The sequence below is a fragment of the Lissotriton vulgaris genome, chromosome 6 (assembly GCF_964263255.1).
Source record: "Lissotriton vulgaris chromosome 6, aLisVul1.2, whole genome shotgun sequence".
In the NCBI taxonomy this organism is placed as follows: Eukaryota; Metazoa; Chordata; class Amphibia; order Caudata; family Salamandridae; genus Lissotriton; species Lissotriton vulgaris.
In genome coordinates, this window is record NC_141694.1 from 140426419 (window position 1) to 140451991 (window position 25573).

At 50.3% G+C, this 25573-nt stretch overlaps 1 protein-coding gene across 1 annotated transcript in view; it reads right to left on the reverse strand.

Annotated features, from left to right (window-relative positions):
• Nucleotides 1-25573, reverse strand: part of LIN9 (lin-9 DREAM MuvB core complex component) — a 604858-nt gene that overhangs the window by 390199 nt on the left and 189086 nt on the right. Inside the window, exon 4 of the mRNA XM_086926178.1 lies at nt 17150-17254. Coding sequence (XP_086782304.1) covers nt 17150-17254 — 105 coding nt within the window. The remainder of the gene's footprint in view (nt 1-17149; nt 17255-25573) is intronic.

The following is a 25573-nucleotide window of genomic DNA, read 5'->3' on the forward strand; positions in this document are numbered from 1 at the left end:
AAAGAAGAACAATTTTATTGTCTAATTTCCAACATAAATTATGTGCACATTTCAATTTCAACTAGAGCTGCACCATGGTGACAGATGTGCATAATTTCCTAAAAAGGTCTATTTTATTCTTCGGTGATTTAACAAGCTCTCAAGGTAATGAAAATTTCAAAGACATTCCACAGGAACAAAAAATGGCATGCCCCTAAGAAGCGGTAATATGGATACCAGGACATAAAGTATCAATATGTCACAAAAGTAAAAACACCAAATGCTTAGGATATCCCTAATGAATAATTCTGCAGTCCCTCGGTCTAGGACTAATAAATGTTTTTAGAACATTGTTGCGAAATGGGCTGATTTGCAAAGGTGTTGGATGACAGCAGTCGAAAAGAGACTCAATAGATGGCCCTTAATTTTAGTATATTCGTGTGGTATGTTTACCTCTTTTTGACCACCTTGTGAAAGTGAAACCTGTTCACGTGGGCACCCCAATTGATCATGGAAGCATCAGTCACAAGGTAGTGCAATGAAGTTGGACACTGGAAAGATGCTCCATGTTTAACTTGCTGCATTCATGTTACTAGTGCTACACATTTGGAAACGGCCTACAGAACAGGTCACAGTGAAGACATTTTAATGGTATTGCAGTCTAATAACCTTCAATCAAAGTCTCCTGTCTCTTATCACTATAGGAATGTGGACATATGCAACTTAGAAGTCTATTGCGCACACACACCTAGGCCATTGATCTAACTGATTTCATATGGCCAACTTGTTCATATTTTTTGTTACCACATTTATTTTTGGTTTTTAGGTTACATGTGGATCTGAACTTGCTTTTAATAGGTTGGTTCGTACACGAAAATAGCAAGAGTGAACAACTTCTTCCCTTTGATACCTCAAGCCTGGCGTTTGCAGTAGATATGCAGGAACTGTCCACAGCCTGGATTCCTCTACTTTTACTCAATTACTTCATGCTCGTCTCAGTCCACTTACAGTGCTCTGTTGCTTTTTGGCTGGGTATGTGCTTTAGAAATACCACATACATACAGAGATCTTTTGTGGAGCAGCTCTTAATAAGATCAGGTTTAAAACTAAGTACAACGTCTGTGACCCATTTCGCCTTCATTGTATGATGCCAAGCTACAAGACGTGACTAAGTGTTTATTTCACTGGGCTCCTTGGCAGTGAAGTGGGAGGGGTGGCTTGCCAATGTCTAGTTTATTGCTCCCTCTACACTCAGATACGTCTGTTTCTTCAAATAGGTGTTTTGTTATTGACAAAACCGCTTCAGTCAGGTTGTTGCAGATAGGACAATCCTTCTCCATAGGTCATACACTGGAACCAGCTATAGTCTATGCAAATCAAAAACGGTACACAAACCAGGATCAGTCTAATATATATCTATTTTTTAAGTATATTACGTTTTTTCTCCAAATATTATACAGTGGCATAACATTACAGGCATACAGTGACAGTGGTCAGAGCAGTCTAATACTTATGTGGCACATAAAATGGGGAGAAGTAGCCATGAGGAACGGCACGTAAAACGGTACTCACAATTTCAGTGAGCAGTCATTGATGTATTATTGCAATATCTGTGAGCATAAAGACTCATCACATCTTTAGCTGAACGATAATCCAATTTAAAACCCTGTGCCCTTTACAAATCACCTCAAAAGTCTATATTTTGTCTTTGGCAAATGATGGATAGGCTACCTTGTAAGGCTGTGAACTTCATACTTAAAAAATATTCATTCTTCTGGCAAAACAATCTCAGTCTGGAGGAAAATTACTCTTCAAACCGAGCACCTAGTTTGAGAGAACTGCATTGCCTTTCGATGGACGTCAGAATGTGAAGGATTTCCACCATGCTATCCAGGAACTTCACAACCACACAAACTAAGATCTTGCATGCAACTTTGGTTTCAGTGTCTTTTTTTAAAAACTGCGTTATATTCGTTTTCCACGTACCAGGAAAGAGTGGGAAACAAGCATTTACAATGCAATGGTTTTGCCTTTGTTAAAGTTAGAGCGATTGGCATTGCTCTTGACATTATTTTTATTTATGTTTTTTTTTAACATAAATAAATGGCATTGTCATTTACAATGCCACTAGCTTTATCTCTTGCAAATGACACACACCAACACCCACAGAGAGCCCCCCCAACACACACAAACCCCCCCCCCCACACACACACCCACACAGAGCCCCCCCACACACAGCCACACAAAGCCCCCCACACACACCCACACAGAGCCCCCCCACACACACACCCACAGAGCCCCCCACACACTGCGAGCCCCACCCCACACACTGTGGGCTCGCTGCGAGCCCCCCCGCAGGCAACAGAGGCACGAAAACAGGGTCACAAGCAAGCAACAGGGTCACAAGCAAGCAACAGGGTCCCAAGCAAGCAACAGGGTCACAAGCAGGCAACAGAGGCACTAAAACAGGGTCCCAAGCAGGCAACAGAGGCACGAAAACAGGGTCCCAAGCAGGCAACAGTGGCACGAAAAGAGGGTCCCAAGCAGGCAACAGAGGCATTTACAATGCCACTAGCTTTATCTCTTGCAAATGACACACACCAACACCCACAGAGAGCCCCCCCAACACACACAAACCCCCCCCCACACACACACCCACACAGAGCCCCCCCACACACAGCCACACAAAGCCCCCCACACACACCCACACAGAGCCCCCCCACACACACACCCACACAGAGCCCCCCACACACTGCGAGCCCCACCCCACACACTGTGGGCTCGCTGCGAGCCCCCCCGCAGGCAACAGAGGCACGAAAACAGGGTCACAAGCAAGCAACAGGGTCCCAAGCAAGCAACAGGGTCACAAGCAGGCAACAGAGGCACTAAAACAGGGTCCCAAGCAGGCAACAGAGGCACGAAAACAGGGTCCCAAGCAGGCAACAGTGGCACGAAAAGAGGGTCCCAAGCAGGCAACAGAGGCACGAAAACAGGGTCACAAGCAAGCAACAGGGTCACAAGCAAGCAACAGGGTCCCAAGCAAGCAACAGGGGCACGTAAAGAGGGCCACAAGCAGGCAACAGAGGCACGAAAACAGGGTCCCAAGCAGGCAACAGCGGCACGAAAACAGGGTCCCAAGCAGGCAACAGCGGCACAAAAACAGGGTCCCAAGCAGGCAACAGAGGCACGAAAACAGGGTCCCAAGCAGGCAACAGAGGCACGTAAACAGGGTCACAAGCAGGCAACAGAGGCACGAAAACAGGGTCACAAGCAGGCAACAGAGGCACAAAAACAGGGTCACAAGCAGGCAACAGAGGCACGAAAACAGGGTCACAAGCAAGCACTGCTCTCCCACTGCACCACAGTCTTAACTTGCACCCCAACCCCCAGCTGTTCCAGTGCCCGGCCCATGCACTGCTCTCTCACTGCACCACAGTCTTAACTTGCACCCCCACCCCAACCCGCAGCTGTTCCAGTGCCCCGGTCTATGCGCTGCTCTCCCACTGAACCACAGTCTTAACTTGCACCCCCCCCCCAACCCCCAGCTGTTCCAGTGCCCCGGCCCATGCACTGCTCTCTCGCTGCACCACAGTCTTAACTTGCACCCCCCCCCCCAACCCCCACCTGTTCCAGCTGTTCCAGCTCTGAGGCCCACACAAAGCTCTGCCAACCAAACCCTGCTCTGCCAGTGCGCCTCACTTCTGACGCACATCTCCCCTGCTGTTCCAACACTGAGTCCCAGGCGCTCAGTGACGCATCACACAATGACGGCCCCTCACGCGCACTGGGACGAGGGGCTGCAGTGTCTCACAGACGTGCATTGGGGACCGTTTGAAGTATTGGGGGCCCCATGAAGAGTCCCCCCTGCTGCGCAGGTATCTGCGTCACGCCCCCATCTTTCACCCATGCCGCACTGCTGTGGTTGCGGAAATGCCCCCACCCCCACGGCGCTCGGTCAGCGCACCTCACGCCTTACCTGGGACCCCCCTGTTGTCCCGGAATGGAAGCGGCCGCTGGTCTGAGCGGCGCGAGCGGCTCTTCCGGCGCTAGGCCAAGGGCGCCAGAAAGAAGAGTGCGGGAAAGGGGACCGGAAGCGTTGGCACTGCACCCCAAACCTCTCCTGCAGCACTCTTGCATGCCTGGACTGGGGCCCACACACAGCTCTGCCCAACCCCGACCCTCTGCGTCACTCAAGAGATGGCCCTCTGACAGCAAATGGGGCAGAGGGCTTCCCCGCGGGGTGGTCTCTCTCTGGCATTGTGGGGTCTCTGTCTGTGGCAGCTAGTAAAGTCTACCTGTGACTGTCTCTTGCTCGCGGGGAGTCTCTCGGGCAGGGTGGGGGGCAGACGGTCACCTGCGAGGCCTAGAGGGAGCAGAGAGCGGTGTCAGCCCAGACTCACAGCCCCCACCCCTCCCCCCCAGGGACACACATCAGAACTCAGATCCCTGAGGACCGCCACTGTTAGCCCTGGCTGGCATGCCCCCACATAGATTGGGCTCATGCAGGCTCTCTAAACCCACAGCTTTAACCACCCCTGAACCGGTGAGCACGTAATCCCGGGTAAAACTTACAGCCCGGTCGGCTACCGAATCCAGCCGGCGGAACGTAAATTTCTGGTACCCACAGACTCGTGGGTGAAACTTGGTTCGTTGCCCACGGTGCGCACCTTGGCGCCCTTAATGTTTAACGGACAGCGGGAGGGGGCGGGCAGGCTCACGGACAGCGGGAGGGAGGCGGGCGGGCACACGGGCAGTGGGAGGGGGGAGGGAACGGCAAGAAAGCCACTCACCTAGACGCCAACTTCTTCCCCCGGGCTGCGGGGGGCGGGCACTTCCGGCCGGCCGCGCTAGGATTGGCCGGCCGGCCAGTCACGGGGCGGGAAACGGGAAGAAGAGACGCAGTAGTGCCGGCAATGCCGGACCAGACACGGGGGCGTTCCCGGCGTCCCGTGACGTCGGCAAAAGCCAAAGAATGTCGGGAACGCCCCCGTGTCTGGTCCGGCATTGACGGACAGGCCCCTCGTCCAATGGCAAGGCTCCGTTTACGGAGCCAGCCAATCAAGGACGAGGGCCGAACCAAGCCACACTACAGTTAACATCAGGTTTTCGCCTGCGCCGAAAAGATGCGCAGAGCGCATCTTCGGCGAGGCAAAACCTAAAAAGGAAAGAGAAAACGAATAAAACATAAAAACAACATAACAAGCAGTGCAAGTGCTCCATGTCCCGTTAAAGTATTACAATAGTTACCAAGGATGAGTGTCTTCAAACATGAAAATATAACATGGCAGGAGGGTACATAATAGGGAATGCAATACAATGTAGTCCCAGACAAGTAGAGCAATAATTGCCACACTTGGCTGTCATATCGCCTGTAAATATCAATACACATCACAAAACGTCATACCCCATCTTCAGAGCCAGGATCCTGGGCCAATTTCTCATCACCATTAAATCTATCAAGGAGGAGCCATCACATACTCTGCAGCCTTTTCGCCAGTGCAAGAGAAGCCCAGGTGAGCCTCATCGGCCAACCCCCACTCAAGCACATCCCTGAGCCAGAGGGATTTTTGCAGTGCTCTGGACCCCAACTACCCAATGGCCACCCACCGCTTAGCCAGAAGGAGTGAAAGCTGGGGGACTTTGTATGAAATCTTCCACCCCCTTGGGCCTCGACACCATACGCTAGAGGCATGCCCCAGGGGTGAGGGGAATCAAAGCCAAAGGCAGCCTCGATCTTGGGCACACCTTCCCTCCAGAACCCCTGAACTGCAGCGCAAACCCAGGTAAGATGTAAAAGGGTGGCACTCACCAACCTACAACGCGCACACCTCCCCAACCTAGTGGGATCTATCTTAATGAGTTGAAAAGGGGTCACATACCCGCGGAGCAAGTAGTTAAAGTGTATCAATTTGAACCGGTTATTGCAGTAAACAGTCCTCACCAGTGCACAGGCATGCACCTAATCTGCATCCATGATCTGTTCTCCTAGATTCGTCTCCCAAGCCCGCCGAGCCTTATCGGAGGGTTGCATCATTTCCCCCTTAAAGGGCCTTATATAAGAGGGTAATCAGGTGTTGTCCATCCCCCAACGAAGCAGTCCACCCAGTACCTGGGAGGGCTACGGTGTTGCGAGGAAGCAGCACCACAACTCTCACACTGTGCTTTCCAGTTTAGCGTAGTGCAGGAAGTGGTGCGACCCTCCTGAGCATCACCTGGATACAGTTCTCCTGACAAACAGCCACCCACCCTCCACTGGTCTATATACATATCCGATTCAATTGTCTAAAACAGCATTAGATCCCACATATCCTTGTTCCTTGTCAAAGAGAGCCCTGTGACGTACTTTCTTAACCACCATTTCCCATATCGCAGCTGTGCGCCCTACCAGATACGGGACTGAATGCTCCGATCAACTCCCCCACATCAATAAGCGCTCCAATGTGTCACTCCCAAGCATGTCACAAAATAGTCTCTTTTCCCAATAGTCCAGCTCTGCAAGCCACCGGGGGGCATGCTGTAGATGCGCTGCATAATTTATAATGTATATTTAGAAGGTTCTTTAATATGTGCCATTTCATTCTAATTGGATTTCATTCATTCTAAGCTTATGAACTTCAATAAGATACCACGATGGAGAAGTAATCTGCTATGAAAGTAAATTCCCAGAAAGGATGTCAGGCCGGACCAGACATATCACACATGCTCATGTTAATCATACTTAATGTCAGGCTTGTCAGTTCCTACTCCCGACTTCTCAAATGGTCTTCTTGCCTTAGGTCATTCTAACACAACCAACTGTATTAGCCATTAAAGGACCCTCATCATGTTTATAACCGGTGTATGTTGTGCTATAAATTGTCCTCAATGCCATCTTGTCCTTCAATAATGGAAAGTTTATTCTATGCACCATCTTGTAATACTGACATCCACTTTGGTACCACACAACAAGTTACTTACCTTTGGTAACACCTTATCTGGTAGAGACTCCATCTAGCAGCATATTCTTAACCTTAGAATTATCCCAAGGACTCATACTTCATCTGTACATTTTTTGTGAGCAGTATCCCTGACACTAGTAGGTGGAATCGCTCAGCTCCGCGTGGCAGTGTCAGTCATCCACACCAGAAGTGATGTGTGCAGTGCCTATATAGGTGCCACCCCAGCGTGCTGATGTCAGTTTCTTTTCGCGACTTTACACACCAGGAGCGCAGAGCAATGAAGAACACTGACCACTGGTGGGGGAACTAGGTACCTGAAAAGGGAGCATAAATACTTTTGCAGAGCGGGGAGGATGGGTGGGTCGACATGGAATATGCAGCTAGATAGTCCCTGCTAGATAAGGCGTTAATGAAGGTGAGTTACTTGTTCATCTGATCTGATACACTTCTAGCCACAGATTCCTTCCCTTAGAATAGCTACCCAAGCAATACCGCTACAGAGGTTGGTCTGCAAACGCGATTTAGACAAAAAAGTCCAGCAGGACCAAACAAGCAAAATGCCCGTCCAAACAGACCTTACTGTGCAGGCAGTAGTGCTTGGTGAACATATGCAGTGATGCCCTGGACCCGAACTCCACGTGCTAATGCAATGGTCGCGCAGACATTCTGGGGGTTGCTTCTTGGCCAATGTGTAGCCAATTATAATGCAGAGTATAATTATCAGGAGATGGTTTGTTTCTGCATGGCCTTCCATTTTTTGGTCCAGACATATCCCATGAAGGATATGAGGTGGAGTTGATCGTCCACCAGGAACGTTGTAGTGCAATCAAGGTAGAATGACAATGCTCTTTTTTTGTATCCAGCCGGTGGAGTATCTCCTCTTTTTAGAGGGATGAGGAGTGACTCCACCGGGATAAAAAGGTAGGCAAAATGATGGACTGGCCTACTTGGAAAAGGGTAATCACCTTCGGCAAGAAGGATGCTCATGTCCAAAGAACCCACTGCCTGGGAAGAAAGACATATGGAGGCTGAGATGACAGAGCGTACAGTTCACCGACTCTTCGGGCACATGTAATTGCCACCAGAATGGCTGTCTTGAGGGTTAGAAGCTTAAGAGTCACCTTCAAGCTCCTCACCCATGCACACAAAGCACTCCACAACGCCATACCAGCATACCTGAACAGCACTCAGCTTCCACACCCCCACCCGCCAGCTCCGCTCCGCCAGCCTCGCCCTCGCCTCTGTCCCCTGCATCCAACGAACGACCTCCGGCTGCAGATCCTTCTCCCACCTTGCCGCCAAGATCTGGAACACCCTCCCTACCTACATACGGCAGACCCAAGACCTACTCGCCTTCAGAAGACTCCTCAAGACCTGGCTCTTCGAGCAGTAGCAGCCCTCAGCACCTTGGGACCCTCACGGGTAAGTAGTGCGCTTTACAAGTACTCTGATTGATTGATTGAAGAGGGCAGGTATGAAGCGGCTCAAAGGGAGCACACATTAGAAACGTAAGAGCTTAGTTAAGGTCTCAATGAGGTATAAGGAAGGGACCTGGAGGAAATAAATGTTGCAAACCTTAAAAAAAAAAAACTATTTACAATAGGGAAATTAAACATGGAAGGCTAATCTGGCAGCCACAGGAAGGCAGAGATGGTACTGAAATAACATTTCAGAGTACCCAATGCAGAGCCCTGCTGAGCCAGTGTAAGGACATAAGCTTGGGAAAGGGGTGCAAATAAATGGTGAACATTTTTGGCTGTACACCATGCCACAAACTTGCTCCAACAGCTGGCATATACAGTCTTGGTAGAGGGATGCAGCGCAGCCAATATAATGTTACAGACTTCGGGAAGAAGGTCAAGAGCCGTCAACAGCCACCGCTCAATCTTCATGCACACGAAGGCAGAGTGTTGACAAATTTGGGTGGAAACTCTACCATGCTATGGTGACAGAAGATCCTCTCAAAGGCGCAGCCTGATAGGAGGACCTATAGCCATGTTACAGCTTGGGATACCAGACTCTCCAACCCGTCTGGAGCCACAAGGAAGACTTGGGCCTGGCTGTTCCAGATATGTGGGCAGGAATGCTATGGGCACAAATGCATACAGGAGGCCAGAGCTTCACTCAAGACGAAAAGCCTCTCCGAGCGAGAGCCACCTTGGAAACTCAAAAGTGCAGAAGTGAGGATATCAGACGGTCTCAGCTGTGGAGAACAGAACAAACTAAGGCCCTCCACACTGCTGAAAGAGACCTTGCACGACCTCCAGGTAGATAAGTCCTTCGTGATGTGTTATGCATCTTTGGCCGAGTTCCTACTCTCTGGCGTTCAGGAAGCCTGCTAAGTGTTGAACCACCAGGGAATAGAGGCTGAAACATCGGTATCATAGCCTGGACTCTATGTTCGGGAGGATACGCCAGAAACTGCACTGTGTCCAGAACAGCTCCAACGAAAGGGAGTGTCTGAGAAGGAGTATGATGTAGCAGGAATAATAATCAAGAGCAACTTCTTATGCCAAAATCCTCTCAGGTTCCCTTGGCCAAGAGATCCACCACTTCCGGGCAGACTAATTAGAGGTGATCCTCAACCAGCCTGTCACAAGTTTGTGATATGGATGGAGGAGTACTCACGAACCATTTCAGACAATCTAAAGAACCCAGCAGTCGGATGTTATCAACCTTCAGGGCTGCAATATCCTGCCTCCTGCAAGATGCCCTCTCTCCTATTGGACCAGATCCCCCTGATCTCCAAGGAAGAGTTTTTTGTTCTACTTAAAAAAAGTTAGATCAGGTTCCCCTACCGACTGCTGCCCTCCTCATATCTTACAGGAGGCTTTCCTCACTTGTCCATACTCTCCCCTCTCATTACTGAACAACTCTCTTAAACAAGGCATTGTCCCAGACCCCTTAAAAAATGCAGAAATTGTCCCGATCCTGAAGAAACCCAACTCTGACCCCTTTGTTCTTAATAATTTCCACCCCATCTCCTTACTCCCCTATCTAAGTAAATTCCTAGAGGCCCACGTAGCAAACTGTCTCAGCTCATTTATTGAGCACTCCCATTTCCTCGACCCACAGTAGGCAGGATTGAGACCAGCACACTCCACGGAGTCAATCATCCTAAAAGTCATTGTCGAGCTTAGGAGAGGGGCCGATAAAAACCTCAACCAGGCCCTGGTACACCTGATCGGTCAGCCCCTTTTGACACAGTCGATCATGACCTCCTGATCGATCGTGTCAGTAATGCTGGTATCAAGGGTTTGGCATTGAAGTGGATTTCCTCCTTCCTCTGCAACCATTTTCAGGCAGTCCTCCCCGGCCAAAAAAATGAATTTGACCTGTGAGGTTACCACAGGGCTCTTCCCTCTCACCCTTCTTTTTAACATATACTTGCTACCTATGATTTGGTCCTTGCGCAAAAGAAGAGTCAAAACATTCAACTATGCTAATGACCTCCAGCTGGTGTTTGACATTGACTCATCTAACACTTCAGTACCTAACTTTCAATCTACCATGAGCTTTATCAGCAAATGGATGTACGCCAACCAACTGAAACTTAGCCCTGATAAAACTGAGCGGATTCTAACTGGAGGAACTGCCAACCCGTGGAACTCTAACTATTGACCTTCTCTTCTAGGCAGCCCTCCACGCCCAGTAGGATCTGTAAAGAGTCTAAGGGTTATAATTAGCAACAACTGGTCTATGAAACCCCAGATCGATGCGGTGGACCCAGCTTGCTTTTTCCACCTACGCAGAATCCGTAAGATCTGCAAGTAGCCAGGCTTATCTACCATCTACCCAGACACCAACATTTCAGCCCTTTGTTGACGAGCCTCCACTGGCTTCCCGTGGCAAAATGCTGTGCCTTCAAGCTGGGCTGTACCATCTTCAAAGCCCTCCCCGGGAACGACCCAGCTTTCATCTCCTCAAAGATTCAGCGCTATATGGGTGCGGGATGTCACATATGGGAACACGCAACTTGAGCACTACTGGGAAACTATGCCCACCGCTTCCAGGCCTAAAGATATATGGGAGCCGTTCATGCAGTGGTCACGGGAGCGTGCGGACTCCACCGCATCTGGACACTCACCCGCAGTGGAAATCTCTTGATGATATGGGATGACTTATATTAGACAGCGCGTGTGACCTCATGTTGATGTGCGGCCTGAGTGTGATGGTACTCCATAGATGTAAGTTGAACGCACTGGTGACCGGATGGGGTACGCATGCTCTTCTGCCGTCACAACTTGTGACATCCATTCCCTGTCTGGGCGTTCCCTTGTGTGGGTCTGCTCCCCCCTCCCCCCTCCTTCCCCGGGTAGTTGAGTGCTGCCTGCCCGTTGTGCTTCCTGCTGCTGTCTGCACGCCTGTGGAGTAATGACTTGCCCGAATGCATAAGGACCTTTCACGCGCGTACCGTTATGCCTGTTTGTAACTCCTCTTCTGCACCGGAGTTGGGTTTTTTTCTGGTTGTTGTTGGGGGGGGGGGGAGAAAAAGGGGCCGGTAGATGTAGGCTGCCTCGCACTGGCGGCTATTCATATTCACTGTTATTGTATATGCAATGTTGCCTCGCCAGCACTTATCATTAGATGATGCTTAATACGTCTATTGACCCCCACAATTTGAGACAATTTGATTAGCTATTGTCACGTGTATATGCAATCCTCTAGACTATGTAATATATAATGTCGCTGCCTGGCACGTCGCATGGTGCGACGATTTGTTTTTTGTGATGACTCAATCTAATAGCGGCCTGCCTCCGGGTTGTTGGCGCGACGCTGTGTGACTTGTGCAATGAACAATAAACGTCTTACGCAAAAAAAAAAAAAAAAAGATTCGGCGCTATACCCCCTCTCGTGAGCTACGCTCCTCATCTGAATCTGCTTTCCACCCCCACTTTCAAACATTAAAAAAAACGGTGGTCTCAGATTCTCAGTCTTGGCCCCTCAATTCTGGAATTGACTTCCTGCTGGACTGAGGTCAGAAACCTCCTACGCTCAGTTCATAACACTACTTAAGACCCGGTTGTTCTCTCAGGCATACGGGTAAAGCATCTGTTATTGTGCCACTGTCGCCCCTCCCGCTCTCAGCGCCATGAAACCGCGTGGTGTACGCGCGCTTAACAAATCACTTTAACATAACATAGTTGGAGGCTTGGAGACAGAGGCTGGACTGGCCCGAACTCTAGCTACCTGACTCACGAGGTCTGTGAGTACCGCATCCTCGGACACGCAGAGGCTGGGAAGCTTGTGCGCCATGGTGGCTGGGCGAGTAGAAATGAGTCTTGAAGCCCCTTCCATGACCACAAAAGGAAGACTGGGGTTGACATGGGGGCCATGGAAAGGCCCAAGGACCTGGCTGCAGCTATGCTGCTCTTAAAGCGCTCTAGTGCTGCTTCCACCTTGGCTCCGCGGAGTCAGGATCCATCAAAGGGCATGTCCATGAGCAAAGCCTGGACATACCCCGAAAAGCCAGTGGTTCTCAACCAGGCATTGAATCTAAGGGCCACCTACTATTAAAATGCTCTGCTGTGCCGGTCGTATCCAGGAAACAGCGTATGGTAACTTAGCTGCGTTCCTCTCGTCAGCAATGCCTTGAGAGAGAATGACTCGGGCCTCCTCCAGGACTATAGGCATCACATGCGCAACCGAGGGCCAGAGCGAATGAGAGTACCAGCCAAAAACGCAAGCGGTGTTCGCCAACATCAGGGCCAGTCTGCCAGGAGAAAAAATCTTCTTTCCCAAGGTGTACACTCTCTTGGATTCCCTTTCCTGTTCCGTGGTAGGGAATGTGCCCAAATTTACTCTGAAAGTAGAAGCTTGGCCTACCAGGCTCTCCGAGGTGGGGTGCTGGGTGAGGAAGTCTGGGTCCCCGTGGGGCAGAGCACTGGGAGCGGGCATTGGTCTATTCACTTTCTATTTGAATACAATGTTGTATTCCTGCATGTTGTTGCAGCCTACTTATGTTGTTCTCCTTTGGCATAGGGACACCTGCCACTTACTAGGTATGCATTGATTGTTCTACTAGATTCTATGAATAATTGTTATGTGCACTCCAAAAGATCTTTTGCTTCTTTGGGTTTGAAGTTCATTCAAGCAATGCATTTTTTTTTATTATTTGCCTTTATAAAGTAAGAAATCAGGAGTGAGTTAATAAAATGTAGGAAAGGAAGAGGAACAGGCAATATAGAATATAAATATAAGGTTTTAGAAAAATAGACAATTTTGAAAGCATCTATTTTAGTCGACCATAAAAAAAGAGAGGGGACCATTTAAAATATAATTTTCGGTTACAAGTATTATCACAATCTAAAGGCATGGGGCAATCCCATATTGCAGTAGAGGCCACAAACATTTATGCTGCCTTCTGTAATACTAAAGTCCATGGTATATAGACCTTTTTTCAGCCTCCCTCTTTTAGAGTATGACTACAAGCCCCACTACCCCTGGCTTTGACCATGATGCAATAATATTGCATCTACAGAAGTACGTCACATGGATTATCTTTTCTATGTTTTATGTTGTTCTGTTATGTGGTGTCTTGTTTCACGGCTGCTATTTTACGAGTGGTGTCACCCATTACAGTGTGTGGCATGTTAATGACACTATTTGAGCAAATAGGATAGACTATATGAGCACCCACAATATACGGGTGCAATATTTTGATAGTTGCATGCACAATCAAGCTAATGCGAACTGCCACCACTGTTGTCAGGTCACTGTTTTTAATATTTATTTTTGCTTTATAATTACAGACACAGATTAATCACTAGAACCGTTTGTGTACAGTGCGCATTAGGTGTGTATGGTTTGAGTCCTATTACAGGATTCACTAGTAGTGGTACACATGGGGCTGGACCCTGTGAAGTCCTGATGAAGAGCTATTAGGGGAACAGCTCGAAACAAGTTGACCAAAAAAACATTTCTGAGACAACCAGACTCATTAGGGTAAGGTATTTTCTCAGTATATGACCCCTGATTTTTAACCATACCAACTAGGGGCGGAAATAAAAGAGTGGCCAACTAGTTAGGTATTTTAAAATGTTCTTTTCCTTTCCACATCACTGCACTACACATAGTCCACAATAAAAAGTACTCTTACTTAATTCGCAAGTCGCAGAATGCCTCAAATGGAGAGGATTGAGAGGAACCCAAATGATGAAGCACACCACCCAGGGGCAACCCTAGTGGGTGAGGGGTCTCTAGAAAAAAAGATTTTTTTCTAGACAAGGGATTACAACATATTCTTGCTGTATTCTATCTAATTCCCTAAGGGCAGGTTTTCTTCAATATAAACAGAATTATACCGAAATGACAAAAACGTAATAAGGGGAACCGGAGATATGAATTAGGAATTAGGATACGAGTTAATAACGCTGTATGGAGGAATAGTCCCATAAGCTCAAAGTGCCTATACTAGTCCATGTTAGAGGACAAATGGGACCTAGCCACAATTTGATGTGACCAAGATGGACTGCAGGTCAAATATACCAACCAGATTTATCCTAGTCTAAGATTGCACCTTCTCACTTTAGTCACCTATCCACCACAGGAGTGCACTTTTAATGTGCCCCAGGGGAGGCACATAGACTCGCATGGTATCAGGCTGATGTCAAACAGCAGGGTCCATTCAAGGTCCATTTGCCACTGGTCAGCTGAGCAGCTACAGGGAAAGGCTGCTTGTAGCTTGCTGTGTCACTTTTACTTGAATAGGTCAGCCTTCAGACCCCTGGAGTCCATTCCTTTGTCTTGGGTAAAAGAAGAGAGCAGGCCCAGTCCTTCAGGGCTCTTTTCAGGTTGCAGATAGCAGATAGCAGATTTAGAGCTCTTCTGGTTTTTCCTCAGGTCAAGAACTATTCGGAAGTGGGTGCTTGGAGATACCACATTTATGCCTGGCAAGAACTAATGGGTAAGAACGACTCCTGGGCATGCCTTAATCAATTGGATATGAGTTCCCGGAGCCAACCCTACCCACTTGGCCATTTTCAACACTAAAATCCAGCTTGGGACAGTCACTGTACCAACAATAAACCCGGAGAAAGATCTGGTAGAACAAAAGTAGGGTTTTCAGCAGCCAGACAGTAGAAATGTTTTGCCATCCTGTTTCAATCAAGTGCGCCACCAGTGTTGTATGTATAAGTAATGTAATAAGTGAATCCAGAAGTCCTGTTGAGCATCATTTGATATTCAAGCAGTACTGGACACTGTAATGTCAAAAAGGATGCTCAGAGCCTCACCATGCGTATTCTTCTGGTTTCTACATATGACAGCGGGCCTGCACAGTGAAAAATAGTGTGTGGGTGCTAGGTACTGTAAAGATATGTTAACATTAATATTCTACAAGTCCTATGCATACAGCCTTGTGGGTAGATGTGTAGTCCTGCCTGGAGTGCCCATCTGTACTGTTGTCTGGATCCCTAAAGCTGATTTATGTTGTCATAGGCAAACCCGGATCATGTGTGTGCCCTATGACATAGGCCGTATCACAGACGGCAGTCTTGTTGGACCAGGAGGGGCGCCCAAAGTACTACACTCCGAGTGGTGGGAGGATACTGCCTTCACCAAGAGGTATGCAAAACCACAGTTGATGGACAGAATGCAGAACAATGTCATACATTCACCCCAGTACAGAGATCTGGGCCTAAATCCATCGTTTTTTTGCACTCCACACCACCTCAGTTCAGACATGGCCATATGCAAATCAGTCTGACCCTGTGCCTCATGGGAACAGTCCAGCCCCAACTGCCAAGCCATGCCTTCCCTGGACCGGAAACAAGCTTCCGGGCTACAGAACGGTGATGGATTAAACCCAGATCATTTGACTGGGTGTGAGTGTTTGATTGATTCAGATGCTCCGTCCATCACCACCCCCTTTTGTACCGCTTTTGGCCGCCACAAGTGTGGCAGGGTATGCTCAGACGTGAGTCCCTTGCTCACTTTGCCACTGGATTCAAGCAAGCCGGGCTGAAGACAGCTGGAATGCCAGAAACCGGTCGTCGGAAGCTTGTTTCCGGTCCAGGGAAGACATGGCTTGGCAGTTCGGGCTGGACTGTTCCCATGAGGCACAGGGTCAGACTGATTTGCATATAGCCATGTCTGAACAGTGGTGGCAGAGTGGGCTAAAGAACGGTGATGGATTAAACCCAGATCCTTAGACTGGGTGTGAGTGTTTGGTTGATTCAGATGCTCCGTCCATCACCACCCCCTTTTGTACCGCTTCATCAAGAGGTAGGCAGCACGAGCATGGTGGTGGCAGCATACTGTGTAGTGATCATTAGGAGTGGACTGGTCCTTTTCAACCTGTGTCACTGGAAGGAGGCCTACAGCTCATTTACCTTTTTAAAGTTCCGAAGCTGTGGGCTCAACCTTGGTCTACATCATCAGATGTAGACTGCGTGCACAGTGAAAGCATATGCTGGATGTGTGTGCTCTTGCAAGAAGCACACTACATAAAGGACGAAGTGTGCAAATGGAGAATGTGTGTACAAGCAGAGTGTGTGTGCGCACGTAGCACACCATGACAATACAGAATGGCTACAGTACTGAGCAGTGCAAGTACAGTGAATTTATTTACTGAATGTAAGTGTGTATGGGATGGGACAATACATGGAGGTAACAGAGCTGGACTGTGTGTGTGCTTTGCACATACACAATGCAAGTGTGCCTATAATGGTACATTACATGGATGAAGCCGGGTTTAATTCTGGGAAACGCATGCCTGCCTAGTGAATACATGAGGTAGAAAAATCCCCTTAGACAGACTTGTGTATTGCTGCATTCCTGTGAGGTGGGTGGTACACACTCGAGAAAGGAGTACACTGTACACTTCAAAGGGTGCTCTTTGATTCAGTGAGAGATTACAAGCGGCCTGGACAAATCTCAGGCAGGAGATGAGGCTGATAAGGGAATCAAAGCTTGGGGCTGGGAGCCCGGGATTGACCTTTTGATGCACACCACCGCAGACTTATATTACTATATTAATATACTAATAAAATATTTTGTACTCAGAAATGTCAAATGTTACCTCGTAAATGAAGTACCATCGGACGTCAATAGAGAATTTCACACTATGAAGCAAAAACACGTACACACACATGTACACACACACACACATACACACATTTACACACACACACACACCCACACACGTACACACACCTCTCACGCCCCCCCCCCTTTTACAAAAGTCAAGTTTGGGAAAAGGCCACAGCACAATTGACCCTCACTGCACATACCTGGGGAACCACCACAGACTTCAGATTCCTTTTTGGTGATCTGGTGTTCATCTGCCTTTCTTCTTCTTCACAAAAAAGCCGGCTCCGTTTCGAAGTCCGGAATGGCTAAAGATACATTACATTGAAAATACATATTCATATTAGCATTGCATATCCTCATGAAATTATTTGATTAATCTTATTAATACCTCATAAGTGCCTTTAACATAAGAAATTGTTCAATTTTTATTAGTGAGTCAACATTTTTCAATCTATATCTCAATACAATTATAGACAAACATTTTCCAAGAAGTCACTCAATCTAACAACAAAATAAAATGACATGTAAATAGTATATTTGAATTCACCAATCACAGGGTTCTTAAAATGTCCTCTTTCTAAGAGTATCCAAACCTAACTTCATAAAGATGTCCACTCGCATAGGAATTTCTGCAATCTTCCAAGTCAACCATCAAACCATGCAATCTGATATTTTCAGAGCCCTTTGTGCTATTTATTGCCTACATTCCCTCTTCTGTTAAGCTTCATCTCCATTTCCTACACACTTTTTTCCTTTCATATACTATTGCTGTGCAGAAAAATTTATTTACTCGTATTCTGTGCTTCCTCGAGCATCTCTATAAAGAGCAGCCCAAATCTCTACCTGAAATATTCAGAAAAGATTACTTAGTCCAGCACTTCCATTCAGAAAACTTGGAATGGTATAATTTTTTGTAAAGCTCACTATTACCCAGGAGGTCATACCAGCGCTGAAAGAGGTGCAAATTTAGCCTGGTCTTGGCTTAGTGGGCAAGCATTTTCGAAGAACTGGGTCTTCAGCTGCTTGTGGAACTCAAGAAGTGAGGTATAGGTTCTGATGTGAAATAGCAGTTTTTTCCAGGCTTTAGGAGAGATGTAGAAGCCCTGACCCCCAGTTCTAGTTCTACACCTTCAAAGGGTGTGTGTAAATAGGAGTTTGGCTGAGATAAGGTGTCCTGTGTGTTTGTGAAATGAGATGTGGCTATTGAAGTAGACAGGCCCGTGTTGTCTAGTGCTTTGAAGGAGCCGGTTAGGTGTTTGAACTGGGCTTTGCTGAACCCAGCGTAGAGAGTTTTCACATAGTCCAGCCTTCTTGTGACAAAGGCTTGTGTGACGTTTTGCGGGTGGAAGCCATTTTAATGAGGCAAACTTGTGAAACTAGCTGTCAATAACAATTTGGAGTGGGTGGTAGGTTTGGGTCCTAGGTAGTATGGCAACCAGGTGGAGTTCTACAATGACTGGGTTTTCTCCCCAAGGATCACGACTTCGGTCTTGTCTGTGTTGAGTCCGAGACAGTCGCTTATCATCCAGTCGGCGACTTCAGCCATGCAAACAGGGAATTTGGTCCAGGTGTTGGGGCTATTGTCCAAAAAGGAGAGCATAAGCTGAGAGTTCTCAATGTAGGCTAGTCCGGGGGGCGTGGCCAACAGCATGGCCGACTAGGACGTGCATTGCCGGAGCTCCTGGCTGACCGGCACGAAAATCCGACGATACGAACAACCCTGAGCCTAACGAATCTGATCCCCACAATTTCAAGACTTCCTGAGAGCAGAGCAGTACTCCTGAAATGCGGACCGGAGCTGGAACAGCCCAGAAGGCGAGAGAGAAGCAGCCGATCCTGTAGCGCCCTGTGGGCCAAGATGGCGACCGCGACCTCCTGTTGAGGCGGAGACGCAGTGGGGCGACTCAGCTGCCCTGACAGATGCGGGACTCCGAAAGCTGAGCCACGGCGTTGCCCAGGCTGACCCGGTGCTGCGGGGAGCCCGCTATCGAGATACCCGGAGGGGGTTCGGAGACTGCACGGCAGCCCTGCAGCCTTTTCTAAGATGGCGGCTGAAGGACTCTGCGCCCGGTGATCGAGGGAGGAGACGAGTGACGGCCGCCTCTACACCGTGGTGCCGCAGGGAAACAACAGTGCCAAGTACCGGAGGAGTGGTGGTGTCGCCTGCCGCAAGAAGCGGCGAACATCGGGGACCACGAACCAGAGGCAGCAGAGACGCCCGCGATAGCCCAGGAAGGCTGCACCTGCGAGGCTCCACTGTGACGGTCAGTGCGGGGGGACGTGCGAGACTACTGGGGGCGCACTGAAGGAACACTGCACAGTGGTGCCCAGGCCCTACCCGCTTTACGCCGGCTGTCTCCCCCCCCTGCCCCTTTCCTCCCCCCGCCCGACACCATACAAACGGCGAGCCGCACTGGATCCGGGGACGGTGACAGGGGGACCTGCCCCCACAGAACGGGAGTACTCCAGTGCGGGGTGATACTACCGGGCACGCTGGACAGCCTGGAGTGGCGGTGCTTGGGGGGGGCCCGAAGAGTGAGAGTGCTGCTGCGGGGTCCCGCCCCCCCCCCTATATTGACGCGGTGCCCAAATTGTCCTCTCAGTGGGGACGTGCGGATGGTACACTCTACTGACTCCTCCAGGAGAAGCTATGGAGGGATGACGGAGGAGGCGGGCGGTGAAGGAGTGAGAGTGTGGCCCGCAGACGGGGACAGTGTTCGCCAGAGACAGACCAGCGTGGGAGTCTGGAACGCACACAGCCGCCCAGATCTGGTTGGGAACCATAGAGCTCGTGGGGTGAGCCTCGCAGCAACAGCAAGATACGGCCGGGAGAGGGCGCAGCCCGAGTCCTCTGGCGTTGCCGGCCTTTTCCCTCCATCCTGTGCCCGTCTGAAAACGGAACATTCATAGCACACAGATCTCGGACTGGACGGCGTCCGCAGGATCAGTGGGACGCCCAAATGCTAGAGCCGTCAGGAACTCAGTAACTATGTGGGGAAGTCGCGGCGGAGCACGGAGGGGCACCCGACATGGCTCCGACGGTGTGGAGAACGGGGGGTGAGGCCGCACTACTGAAAAGGGGCACGTGGTGTACCCGGTGGGGAGCGACACGCGGGAGGCGTCCCTCTCCATGGCACTGGAGGCTCTGGGTGCTGCGAGGCGGGCTGCAACTACCACCACCGGGTCGGCCTGACCCACGCTCTGGGACTACCGGAAGGCACGGGCGAGTAAACCGGAGAGGGATCCCTCCGAGGGGGAGGACAGCCATGGGGAAGAGAGACCAGATCCCTAAGCCCACGAAACAGGGCCCCATGGACAACTATGCGGCGCCAAAACATGTCGCGGAGCAGCAGCGGGCGATGCCCTGTCCGCAGTCCGAAACCGCGATGTTACTGGCAGCCATCCAGGCATCCAGGAGTGACATTCAGGAATCCCGGGCGGCACTGGAGGTAAAGATTGGAGAGGCAGGCTCGGAGATAACGCTGCTGCAACAGGACTTTCGGAATCTGACGGACAGGGTGGCAGAAGCCGAAACGAAGGTTACTGAACACGATGCCTCGATCACGGCCCTGAAGAAAGGCATGGCGGAACTGCAGGCCTCACACCGTCAACTACAATGGAAGGTGGACGATGCGGAAAATAGATCTAGACGCAACAACCTCCGCTTTGTGGGTTTTAGGGAAGGAATTGAGGGGAGGGACATGGCCTCCTTCCTACACGCCTGGCTTAAGACTACTTTTCCGGCTGCGCAGTTCTCCACATGCTTCATTATTGAAAGGGCACACAGGGCTCTCCTAGCCAAACCACCGGAGGGCGCAAGGCCGAGACCAGTTATAGCTCGCTTCTTGAACTATGCTGATAGAGACCTAATCTTAAGGGAAGCAAGGAAGATGGGAGAGATCCGGATGGAGAACACAAATATAATCATCTTCCCGGATTACAGCCAGGAAGTGTCGAAACAGCGCCGTTCCTTTGACTCCGTAAAGGCAAAACTGAGATCCATGAACATTACATACATGCTCCTTTTCCCTGCAAAACTCAAGGTGATCTATAAGGACAAGTCCATCCTCTTCCCACATCCGGAGGATGCATGGCAATGGCTTGAAGAACGCCCCATCTTGAACGGGCAGAGAGGCAGCCGGACGGGAGGCCATGGACAGGTCAGTGCGGGAGGGGTCGCGCTGGGAGCTACCCAAACCGCAGCGAAGGAAACCATGAAGGCTGAGGAAACAAACCCCGGCAACACCTTACCAGACCCGTGGCAGGAGAGGAGGCAGGTCGACTTCGCCGGGCCACGGCTCGGTTGCGGTCTCCAGATTTAGCTGCTTAAGAAATGGTATCCGCTCAGAGGGTGATGAGGGGGACGAGTCAGAGGGTCGCGCCTCTGGTGGTGAAGAGGACGATGACGTTGGAGATTCAGTTCACCCGTTGGTTAAAGAAATCCACAACCTGGAGCAAGACTCGTCGGGCCAGGGGCCCACTATGGACACACAGGACTCGCACTCATGACCTATGAGGCTCAGGGACTAAAGAGATCGCCGTTCGGCCAAGGGGATCACGCAAGTTGACACGCCCTTAAATGTTGTTTGGGTTGCATTTAAAGTTATTTGGTTTGTGATGGGTGGGAAATGTGGGAGGGCGACAGGCCTTCTCCCGTGGATAGTTTGGTCCCACGTTGGGATGCGACTGGAAGGGGAGGGAGGAGGGGAGTGAAGGGGGGAAGGTTTTCGAATTCTCTCAAGTTGGGGTTCTGGAGGGCTAAGGGGAGGGGGGGGGGGGGGGGGGGGGGGACAGTGGAGGAGCAGCAGCGTTACGCCTTACCACACTTAATACCACTTTTGCTACAGAGCCCCATCTGGGACAAATGTCGTACTACTAGATGGCAGGTACACTAGACACCCTGCAGGGGGGTGACACGGGGGTCACCGTCTTAACGTGGAATGTGAATGGGTTAGGGTCAAAGATCAAGAGGGGCTTAGTGAAAGCTTACCTCAAGAGGGTGGCGCCAGACATCATCCTATTACAGGAAACACACCTTCGCGGCAATAAGTGCGCGTTTATAGCAAGGGGCAGTTATGCTGTGCTGGCCCATGCTGGATACACTACAGACTCCAGGGGGGTGGCGATCCTCGTAAAGAAAACGGCACCATTCACTGCCACCCGTACCTGGTTGGACACACAGGGGACATACGCAGGCATACAAGGGACCTGGAAAAGGCGTAGGTACACGATTGTCTCGGTATATGCCCCCCCGAAGCTACAGGCACGCACCCTCAAATGGATCACCACTATACTCATGGATACAGCGGATACGATACAAATAGTAGGAGGGGATTTCAACGATGTTATGTGCGAAGCGGGAGACCGGTCAGGGACCCCACGTACCCAGGGGACAAGTACGGCCTTAGCACGTCAGATGAATACCATTGGACTCACGGATGTCTGGAGATGGCTCCATTCCACCCAAGAGACATACTCCTACTACTCCGGGGCTCACAGGGTCTTCTCAAGACTAGACTATATATTCATGTCCAGGCTAAACCTTACATCGAGAGACAGGACAGAATACAAAGCGAGAGGACTGTCAGATCACTCTCCGTTGTATGTACAATTGGTGCGTGAGGGGGGGTGGGGGGGGGGAGGGGGAGACGACGGTATGGCGCCTAGCGGCTTGGGACCTTCAATCCCCGGAACTGGGGCGGGGCATCAGAGCTGACATCAAGGTCTATGTGGCCGAAAATGAGGGTACGGTGGATTCGGGGATCACCTTCTGGGAGGCGATGAAACCGGTCCTACGAGACCGTATACGGAGCAGGTTAGGAGAGAGGCGGCGAATGCAACAGGCTGAGGTAGCCAGTGTAGTCTCGTCTATCCTGGCCTTAGAGATGGACTATCAGCGACAGCAGGAACAGGTACTACTGCGTAAACTATTAGACAAACAAAGGCGGCTCAGGGAGCTGGTAACAGACGAGGCGCGTACACAGGCGTTGGCAACCCTGCACCGGTTGTACAACGTGGGTGACAAGTCCGGCAGACTCCTAGCATGGCTTGGACGCAAGGAACGGGCGGCGAGGTGGGTAGATCGGGTCTCACTGGCCGACGGCAGACAAGTACACACAGACGAGGCTATAGCGGAAGCCTTTGCGGCCTACTATGAAAGCTTCTATAGAGCCAGGGATTTGGGTACGGAGGAGGATGCGCTGCAGTATATGGGAGACATGGAGATATCGACTCTGTCCTCCGAGGCTAGCGAGGCGTTGGAGGCGGCGGTGACTCGAGGAAATATCTGATGCCATAGCCTCGTTGAAACCAGGGAAGACCCCTGGGCCGAATGGCTATCCGGCAGAGTTTTTCAAACGGGCTGCGGACCTGCTGCAGCGTCACCTAAAAACCCTGTTTCTGGAGGCGTGCTAGGCGGAGAGCCTGCCGCCAGACCTAGCATTGGCCAATATTGTGCCGATCTATAAGGAGGGCAAACAAAGGGATGAATGTGCCTCCTACCGCCCCATCTCCCTCCTCAACATAGAGACAAAGATCCTAGCCACCATCTTAGCTAAACGACTGCGGTCGGTAATAACAGATCTTATACATATGGACCAGTCAGGATTCCTCCCGGACAGAGCGACCAAGTTGAACCTCCGTCGCACACATAACTGGCTACAGGAGGTTGAGGGAAGACGCGAGCCCCACTGGTTCCTCTCCCTAGATGCGGAGAAGGCCTTCGACGCGGTGCATTGGCCTTTCCTAATGGCGTCGCTGCAGAGGTATGGGTTCGGCCCTAAGTACCATGCATGGGTTCGGCTCCTATACTCGGCACCGAGGGCGCGTGTTCGGGTTAACGGAAGTTTATCCCGCGAATTTCCAATCGGCAGGGGCTCTCGCCAGGGATGCCCACTATCACCCCTTCGGTTTACACTCACTATTGAAATTCTAGCGATCAAGGTCAGACACAACCCTGGGATTAGGGGCTTCTCGCGGGGTGGGGTAGACTCGGCGCAGGAGAAAATATCCCTGTACGCCGACGACGTGCTACTGTTTGTAACTGAGCCAGACACAACGATCCCGGAATTGTTCAGGGAGTTGGAGGGCTATGGCGCTAGGGCAGGTCATACCGTGAACTGGCACAAATCAGTCCTCTACAACCCACATGGTTCAAAGCGGGGGGGATGCCTACCGGGTCAACTCAAACATACCAAGGACGGCTTTCAATATCTGGGAGTATTCATCGCTCTAAACAGGGGACTATCCTTCCGTAAGAACATTGCTCGAGTTATAGACTGCGCCTCGACGGAGATGAGCAGGTGGCGCCAGCTCCCACTCACCCTACTGGGACGAGCGGCGCTTTATAAAATGGTTATCCTACCGAAGTTCCTGTACGCGCTACAGAACGAATATTACACACTGCCAGCAAAAACGATGAATAAAATCCATGCGGACCTTAGGGCCTTCCTGTGGCAGCCGAGGGTGGCACTTACAACGTTGCAGCGCCACCAATATAGTGGAGGGATCTCCCTTCCTAACCTGGAGGCGTATTACTGGGAGGAACACCTTACACCGATTAATGAGTGGCTGCATGCGGCAGCTGACCACCCCACATACGCGCTAGAGAGGGCTAAGTTGTCCACCAAAAACCTATTATATTATTTATACGGAGGGACGTTGGGACAGTCGCTTCTACCGGCCACGGTGATCACATTGACAGCATGGAAAAAGGCCACGGTGCGCATGGGATGGGACAAGAGACCCACCCGGCAGACGCCGTTATGGCACTGTAAATGGCTGGGGGAACGCAGTAACCTGCGTGGCTTCAGAAGATGGGACGATATAGGCATCTCAACAATTGGGGATGTGATTGCGCGAGGGGAACTGAAGTCCTTCCAGATGCTTAAGACTGAATTTGGTCTCCACAACACTCAGTTTTACAAATATGCACATCTGAGACATGCATGGAAGACGCAAAACATTACACTCTCAGACATTCCAGAATACGCTCCACTAGAGGGTAGGTTGCTTCAGGAGCAGATACTGGGACGGGCGGTATCCCTCACCTATAAAACACTCACTAACAACATGTTGGGCGACTTGCAAGGACTACGGAGTAAGTGGGAGGCTGATGTGGGGGGTATGGAAGACCTGGACTGGGAGATGGTCCTCATGCACCCCCGTGAGGTGGCGATTAAATCGAGGCTACGCATAATCCAGATGAACGTGCTCCACAGAACCTATTTTGATAGAGTGCGGCTGTTTAAAATGAAAAGAATACCAGATTCGGCATGCCTTAGGTGTCGCCACCAGAGGGGTGATTTTTTTCACACGATATGGGCGTGTGACGCTTTTCAAACATACTGGGACCACATATTCGCGGAACTGAGCGAGGTTCTGGGAGTGGCTCTAACACGCGACCCTAGGCTGGCACTACTAGGCATGACGACTGAGGTAGACTTGGCACGCCCTCTGATAATCTTCTTGGTCCTTGCATTGGTAGTGGCAAAGAGGGATGTTGCAAAATACTGGGGTGCAGTCGAACTACCAGATATTGAGGAGTGGAGGAGGTGTCTGGACTTGTATATGGCCGCAGAGCGAGTAACGTACAAAGCTAGAGGGTGCCCTAAGAAGTTCCGGAG